Source organism: Labrus mixtus, chromosome 17 (assembly GCF_963584025.1).
Source record: "Labrus mixtus chromosome 17, fLabMix1.1, whole genome shotgun sequence".
NCBI classification, from domain to species: Eukaryota; Metazoa; Chordata; class Actinopteri; order Labriformes; family Labridae; genus Labrus; species Labrus mixtus.
The window spans coordinates 6,382,771-6,391,092 of NC_083628.1; the positions used below are offsets into that span (position 1 = coordinate 6,382,771).

Below are 8,322 nucleotides of genomic sequence, written 5' to 3' on the forward strand. Positions count from 1 at the left end.
GTCAGGTGCACGTCAGCAAAAAAGACTACACAGAAAACTGAAAAGTCAGCACACTAGATGTCCTTTAAAGTATATCGTCAGGGTAGATCAACAACAGATGCGTTTCGGTTCAAAGCCTTCATCTGCTCGTATATGTAGCTTACCATTACTCACAAGCAGAGATCATACACACTGAGTGTAGGTCTGGTTTTGCTTTTAATGACACGTTAAATAAGTTCTGGACAAAGTAACAGGAACAAAAAATGGTGGGGCACACATTGGAGGCAGACCGTTTTCTTACAAATCAAACAGAAAGAAACACAGAAGAATGTGGATAAGGTAGGATGGTTGTCAAAGTGGCTGTAAGAAATGAGTAAGTCCAAACACAAGATAAAACATATCTGATGCTTTCATGAGGCTTGGAACCTTTTCCTGAACATACATACATTACACACATTTAGTCAACACCTCAAATCAAACAGAGCATCCTGAGGCCAAACCTGTTTGTATGTTTGTTCAGCTCAGTGCAAAAACATGTACTCAATCAACACAAAAGAACAACACAAACAAAAAGGCCATTTATAGGATTCAATGTGCAAAAAAAAGAAGTGTCAATAAAAGAGTTCAGGGGAATAGTTACATTACTGAGTAGTCATTAAAACTCTCATGAATCATTCTCAGCCCTCTCTTCAGTGCAAACTAGATATTTAAATGCATCTTTATTTCAAATATATTACGAATAATTTGCTTTAACTGTCAAAAAATCCTTTCTTAAATACGTACATAAACTCTGAAAAAGGGAAATATGAATCAAAACATGTTGTCAGATTGTTGGAATCAAATATTCTCCCTGAAACACAAAACCTTTGCGACATGCACCAATGACACGGTTTCACAAAGGCCTTGTGTAGACGTCTTTAATTCTTCACACACCTCATTAACTATCATGCATACTTCACCTACAGGATGAGAATATAATCATCGATGCTCTATATAAAGTTCATTCACAAAACTTAAAGGATTGATTACCGAGCACTGAATTGTTTTTTTGTTCTTTTAAAGATGAGATTAAGCTTCAGTTCACAAGAAGCTACAAAGTAAGATCACAATCGTTTTTTAAAAGTAGATCATTGTTTTGGTTGGCTCTTCAAGTCATACTGCATGTAAACCACATGTAGGAACACAATAGATTATTTCATATAACTTAATTTCTAAAAACATCATCCAGCTGAAAAATCTCAGAGAAGGTCATTTCCAGCACACAGTCACAGAAAATAAAGTCTTGTGACGTAACTGCATGTTCGCTGTGAAACATGATCAGAGGTGGAGCTGGTAAGGCGGAGTTGGTGAGCGTCAGGCAGTGGTTGAGGAGCAGAATAAAGTCCTACTACTGCTTCATGACTACCGGTGGGGAAATTGGAAGATGGCTTCTGTTGTAGCGGGTGCTACATCGACTCCATCTGCAGTGGGATAAAACGACCCACTGCTCTATGGTCCTCCAGTTACGTTTGAATGTTGTCTCAAAGACCGCCCTCTTATATTATCACCATCACGTCTTTTTCAGTAGAAGCGCTTGCGCCGGCTCTCTTGCCAGTGGCTGTAGACCACCAGGCCGATGACGATGAGGAAGATACAACCCAGAATGGAGAAGAGCACGGTGAAGAAAATAGCCACTGCGCTCATCCCTTCTTCCGTCTGACCCACTGACGGAGAAAGAGAGATGCACAGAGGATTAGACAATAAGACACTCATGTAATTTCACAATAACGTGTGTGTTTTTTTGCTTCTTACCTCGGAGTAGTTCAAAGTTGTCGACACTCGGTATGGTTATCTCCTCCTCTTGCTCCTCCTCTTCCTGTTTACTCCTCAACACAGTCAGCTGGTAGAGTTTCAGGGAAATGATATCATGGTTGTCTATAAATCAAGAATCAGACAATGTGGTTGGTATTGAGAAGAAAAAAAAAAACATCAGTTAAAAGTGATCATAAATAATAAAACAAAGAACTGCAAAGGCTTTTAGCTAATTATAAAGAAGAAATGATATTATTCCAAATAATGTTATAAACCGTTGTGTTTAGTGGCATCTAGTTGTGAGGAAGCGGATTGCAATCAACTGAAAATGACCTCCCTTACTCCCATTCCAATCATAGAGGAGTAACTATGATGAATGCTAAAGCAGTGTTGAAACAAGGAGGCGGCCTAGGCTGTGGAAGAAGACCTCTCTGGATATAAAAGGTTTTATTCTAAAGTAACCAAAACACAACTATTCTTATTTCCAGGTTATTATACGCTATTGTCTATTTTACCATACATACAAGAATCAAATTTAGTGTTTCCCACTGAGGTAGTATACCTGTGGCGGTGGCGACAGCGGGGACGGGGTATTTTGAAAATGTGTTATTCAACAAAACATTACCCTATTTATTATAGGTTTGGTTAAATTGAGTTAATTGTGCTTTAATCTTTTATGTATTTTAGTTTTTGTTCACAGTGGACTTTGATTAATTCTCATACACGCACAGGTTTAGGCTTTAGTTATCATCACTTTACATACATTATCTTTGCAGTTTGTCGTGTAATGGCAGAAGTCGTTCTCAGCCGTCAGTCTGTTCAGAGACAATCAGACACGAGTGGCAGCACTGTAACAAACACTGCTTTGAGAAAAATACTTTTCAGTGATTCGTCCCTTGAAGTTCAAACATCGTTTCTGCTTGAATATTTTGGTTAGTTTGGATGTTAGCCCTTCTAGTTAAGAGTACCCTTACGGCCCCGTGATTCAACCCAACAATGACCCAACTTAAGTCACAAACTAACTAGTTTTAACACAAGGTTTAGAGTGGACTTTGCACCCAAACTTCAGACAGAACTTATACATAGCTGTGTCAACAGGCCACTGGAATAGGGAGAGGTTGTGAGCAGGATGGGAGCAGCCACAGAAAGACATCATAGCAGGCATACGTTTTGTGTCCAATTACATGAAGATGTGTCAAGTTTACAGTGGAAAAAATGACATCTAAAGCAGTTTACCTGAGAGGTCTCCAGTGACGGCTGTCGCTCCAAAATAATAGCCCTTGGGGAGTCGCACCCCGGGGATGTCCAGGCAGTCCCTCCACTCATGTTGCCCGTCAATGTCGATCATCACCTGAAGCACAGAGGCAGGCACGGAGCAACAGTGACTTTTAGGAAGGTCACATCATGTAAAAACTTTGGTACCGGTTTGCTTCTCAGAAGCATGTTTACTGAGTTATACAGAGTCATCAAAAAGTTGAAAAATATAACACATGGATTGACGTATAAACAGCTGTTTTAAGAGCCTGGAATATGGGGATGTCATTTATAAATATATATATGCTGATGCCCAGAATTTTTATGTAACTCAATGCTGCATTTTATACAGTAGTGTTTTTTCCCTGAGTGATAAATGAAATAACATTTGTAATTTATCTAAGCTCCTCTTAAAACACAAGTGTTCACCGTGTACCAATGCCTGCACTATAGACTTCAAAGGTTTCTCTATTTTGTTCTATCAATGTCTGCACTAGGTACACAACTCTCAAAAGCAGCCTGCAGGCTCCGCCAACTTGACAAAAAAATGGTTGAATAAATATTAATGCGAGTCAAACACAGTCTAACTCGTGTGTGTACAAAAAATCTAAAAGTGTAAGCAATCTCTAACACAGAAGACAGGGTTCAAAGTGTGCGTCTCTCACCGTAAGTCTGCGGCGGATGTATCTGATGAAGAGGAAGGTGTCATGTTTGAGGTTGCGCACCATGCCGTTACAGCCGCCAAGCTCTGTGGGCCGACCGTCCCTCTCATGGTCGTAGCTGATGGTGCCATTGCCGACCATGGCCAGAACGAAGGGGAAGATCCTCTTGTGGGACAAGAGAAAACAGTGTGTAGTTTTGATTTAAATAAGGCCCTCATCATGCACTCTCACAGCACTCGGAGTTGGTGGTATGTCAAAAAAAGAGGGGAAAGCATTTAAACAAAACCCAGAGGAAAGGAGGGGAAAATACAAACAAAAATAAGAAACTCAAACAAACTAAGGCAATGTTACAGAAAATGAGTTTCTCTGACAAACATAAAGTGAAGCAGATCTTAACAGTATTAACAGTATTAACAACAATACAAACACAAAGGAAATCACCCTCCCTCTGAAGGAGTCAGCACATCAATACTACAGTAGTCATTTGCCAGACGTCAACATATCGCTTTACAGCTCACACATTGCAGCCAAACCTTTCCAGAGTCAACATGTCATGTTAGCCACAAAGTTATCTTCTTAACAATCTAACGTGGCTCCTTTTCACAATGTCCATGAATGTTTGTCCTTAGGATGTCAAAACACACACAACTGCACTGTAGACAAGAGATTTAAGTGAAACGATAATTACACTGTTTTATCATTTTCTTTACACAATATAATAATACTTGAATGGGTAGAAAACTCTTTACGAGATTAAGATGAGGGACTGACATGAGGCTACAGGAGAAGCCCTACATTAAACAAAAACATTGGATTATACTGAGACCCTTTGCAGTATGGTCATGTAAGCTTTCTCTCAGAACGCTGCATAAAGAAAATATACTATTATGGAAAACTTTTGTTTGGCCTGACATTTGTCTTCAAATTCATATTAAGTTGAAGACGTTTATATAAACGCACTTAGTACTTCCTACCATTACACTTTAGTTTATATCCATTTAAGAGTTTATGTTGATCTGATTAAGACCACGCAGCATCCATGCAGGGACAGATTAAACAAACATGTTGTATTATTTAGAAGTGTAAGTTTACAGACAGAGGGAAATGCTCAGGGATCAGTGGAGGCTGTATAGTGGGATAAGATGAAGGCTTGGGGTCAAATATTCAAAGAGCTGTTTGTTTACCTGTGTGCGAGGAGTATATCTTTTCTTCTGCGCCTTTCTCCAGATGGTTGCACAAAAGAACACAAAGACAGCCTTTAGCGTCACTCTCACTAAACTCCACTTAAAAATAAATGTGGGATCTGAACAGAGCTAATTGAGCATACCTCCAACTGTTTCTCCTCATTGGGATATGTGTCCACAAACACACCCAAGCCAGTGAAGTTGTCCATATGACCAAATACAGGACCTGTAAAAAAAATATGAAACCACAGTGAAACATACAAAAACTAGTTTCTCGTGTGATAAGAAAGTTTGACGTAATAACAGCATGTACCTTTCTGCATGCGTTCCTTAGTGTACCAAATGGCCAACCCATCACCATTCAGGTTCTTCTTTCCTTGCCCGTGAATCTTAAAGTGCACTTGCATCTCCCAGTCATTCAGATGGCAGGGCTGGAAACACAAACCAGTAAGAATAATGCCAAATAAATAGCTAGGGTCGACTGTAATACCTTGACAATAAAGGTGTAAGGTGGACAAATAAGAACATTTTAGATTTTAAAATCCTACTGAAAGTTTAAGGACCTTCCCAGTCAGAGTTAAATCGATGTTTCTTTTGCTTTCATTTTTTCTGCAGCGATATCAACCATTGTTTAGTTTATGGAAAGACATTACAGTGATGACTTGTTTATGTAAGCAGATGTTGGATTTTTAAATTTGTACAGCTAGATCAGGGGTGGGCAACTGGCGGCCCGGGGGCCACATGCGGCCCCCATCAACCCCCAATGTGGCCCTCAGGTCAATTTTTACATATCAGTTAATTGGAAACATGAAAAAATCTGCCATGAAATCATGAAAACCAGAAGTATGTCCATAATAATATTTGATCACTTGTATATGTTGAGTTAAATTTGAGACATAATCGACTGTAATCGTTTTTGTATTCTACAATTTGGCCCCTCTGGCAGTGAGAATGAAATGAATGTGGCCCCTCGCTGTGACCATCCCTGAGCTAGATACTCACAATACGGCTCCACACCGCCCCCTGCCTGCTCTGCTTGTCAGGTGTGAGGCGCACCTGGTCGGTGGTTACCATGGCATCCCCCATCAGCTCCCAGTGGGAGGAGCCCAAGGATCCCACACCTGAGTACACAAAAATCATTATAAAGAGAAGAGCTGACACAGCACAAAGGAGCTCATTGAAACTGAAGACAAAACGTGTCTGATTTTTAACAAAAACTATTTTTTTTAAACAAACAGAAATAGAAAACGAGCTCAGGTAAAGGTATAAGGTGGTATATTATGTAGGTTATATTTACAATATGGCTTATTACATATTAATATATTAACAGACTTTGTGTGAAGCCTTTAAATGAGACGTAGAAAGACACATTTTTACTTTGTTTTAAGAAAGGGGCTTGAGTGTCGATGTAATTTGATGGTTGAAGAATTATTCTAGAAACATCTGTCGCCCCTGTGAAGGTGTGTAACGGTGAAGTGCAGCGTTACCTTGGTAAGGCTTGGATAGGGAATACTCGCGCTTCAAAAACTCTTCCATTTCATGGTCTTCGTCGGCGGAACACCGACTTGCGATAAAAATAAGAACAGTGAAAGTCCAGTGTAAATTAAAAGGCATTTTTTTCCGTCTGAATGGTGTTTTGGTCTCCCTGAAATGACAGTTCCTGCCGACGGCAGCCATCGCAGGACAAAACTCATCCCACTAAATTGTCTGCCTTCTTCCCATTGGTTCGCTGTGTTGCATGGCTCGTCACTATTTGTCCGTGTGGTTGTCAATCAGAATACCCCCTTTTTATTGGATGTCGGGTTTTTCTGAATATTTATTTATTTATTTATTTAAACTGGAAGACTATATTAGTTAGCTTCACATCGACTCATTGAATATCGTATTCCCCATAATCAAATTTAACAAACTGGCCTTATTTATGGGTACACATTTTCACTAGTTTATTGATTAGTTATAGCTGTCACCCCTAATTTAGATTTTAAACTGGATATTCGTTCCTTGTGTACAATAATGCATCAATATATGAACAAAATAATAAACTGCATGGTGATACACAGTATTGTACAATAAATATTAACATAAATTAAAAGTAAAACCTAAAATTACAAAAAATAAATGAGAGGTAACTGATTGAAATAGGCCTACTGCAATCATAAACATAAAAAATAAAACAATTTAAAGACCTACTTACATGTCTTACTTCATGATTTAAAAAGAGACTGTGGAAAAAAGAAAGAAAAGAAATGGGAAAAAGAGTTTTTAATTATTTTTTGAAATTTGGACAAATCTGATGAAAAACTAGGCAATCAGAAAGCAGTTACAGACATGAGAACAACATTTTATTCCTCATGTTATTTGAGCAAATCATTCTAATCCAAGATTTAAATTATATGTTTACGAATGGCATTTACAAATAAATGTCTTAAAAATGAGATTGGTATCAAGGATACTGCACTTCGTTGGTTTCACACTGACCTTTTAGAATGAGCCTTTGCGGTCACCATAAATAATCTCTCCTCCTCTTCTTTACCTATGATGCACTGCAAGGTTTAGGGTCCATTTTAACTATCTATTAACATGCACAGAGTGGCCTTGATGCCTTATCTGCCAACACGAAGCCCACTGCAAGAAATGAAGTAGTAATAAGATAAGATAAGATAATCCTTTATTTATCCCACAACGGGGAAATTTACAGTGTTACAGCAGCAAAGAGCAAATATTGCAAACAAAAAGTGAACACAGTACAATTTAAATATAAAAAGAAAAATTAAGAATGTACAAAAAAATAGATACTTAAAAAATAGATTTAAAAAATTAAAAAATAGATCAGCTATTTGACAAAAGTGTAGTCTGTAATATTCAGTGTAACACAGACATGCACACAGTTTACATAAAGTGTAACATGTTATTGCACAACGTGGTTTGATAAACATAATATAACATTAATATAACATTATTATTGCACAAAGTCAGAGTGAATTGTCCGGTTTTGTGTGTGTGTGTGTGTGTGTGTGTGTGTGTGTGTGTGTGTGTTGTGTGATCTACTGGGAGCAGGCTTGGTTAAACAGTCTGACTGCAGCAGGAAGGAAGGACCTGCGGTATCTCTCCTTCTGACACCGCGGGTGTAATATCTGTCTCCTTACATTTAAAACACACTTAAATAAAGTTGTGCTATCATAACTATCATTATTTCTAATAGACTTTCATTTATACGCTCCTACACGTCTTCTACTTTTGTGAGTGAGTTAGTGAAAAGTTAAGCAGAATGTACAAAGTCGTTGTTTATTTATTTTACAGCCACTAAAATAGATGTTACTTCTTCATATCTTTGTTCTCCTATTGATGGGTGAAATGTTATGTAAAATAAATGTAAATTCAGATATTGCTGACCCCAGTATTCTGATCTCTGCAGTCGTAGCTGTCTATCACTGATGTGGACGTCAGGTGGC

The 8,322-nt window shown here is 38.3% G+C and overlaps 1 protein-coding gene across 2 annotated transcripts; it reads right to left on the bottom strand.

Annotated features, from left to right (window-relative positions):
- Nucleotides 1-38: 38 nt before the first annotated feature.
- Nucleotides 39-6,573, bottom strand: lman2la (lectin, mannose-binding 2-like a). Of its 2 annotated transcripts, XM_061060688.1 has the most exons (9): nucleotides 6,358-6,573; nucleotides 5,873-5,991; nucleotides 5,184-5,301; nucleotides 5,014-5,096; nucleotides 4,871-4,903; nucleotides 3,690-3,851; nucleotides 3,007-3,121; nucleotides 1,771-1,893; nucleotides 39-1,682 (listed from the first exon to the last, which is right to left on the bottom strand). In XM_061060688.1, exons 1-9 carry the CDS (start codon nucleotides 6,545-6,547, stop codon nucleotides 1,540-1,542), a joined length of 1,086 nt encoding a protein of 361 aa, XP_060916671.1. In that variant the 5' UTR covers nucleotides 6,548-6,573; the 3' UTR covers nucleotides 39-1,539. The 2 variants fall into 2 exon arrangements, with proteins under 2 accessions (XP_060916671.1, XP_060916672.1); XM_061060689.1 differs by lacking the exon at nucleotides 4,871-4,903.
- Nucleotides 6,574-8,322: the final 1,749 nt, after the last annotated feature.

What these genes read in the sequence shown, in the direction of transcription:
- lman2la (XM_061060688.1), bottom strand. Translation starts at nt 6,547, where the DNA reads ATGGCTGCCGTCGGCAGGAACTGTCATTTCAGGGAGACCAAAACACCA. An exon ending in GATATACTCCTCGCACACAG is followed by an intron (nt 3,852 to 4,870) that starts GTAAACAAACAG and finishes TTGTCCCACAAG; the next exon opens with AGGATCTTCCCCTTCGTTCT. An exon ending in CAACTTTGAACTACTCCGAG is followed by an intron (nt 1,683 to 1,770) that starts GTAAGAAGCAAA and finishes TTTCTCCGTCAG; the next exon opens with TGGGTCAGACGGAAGAAGGG.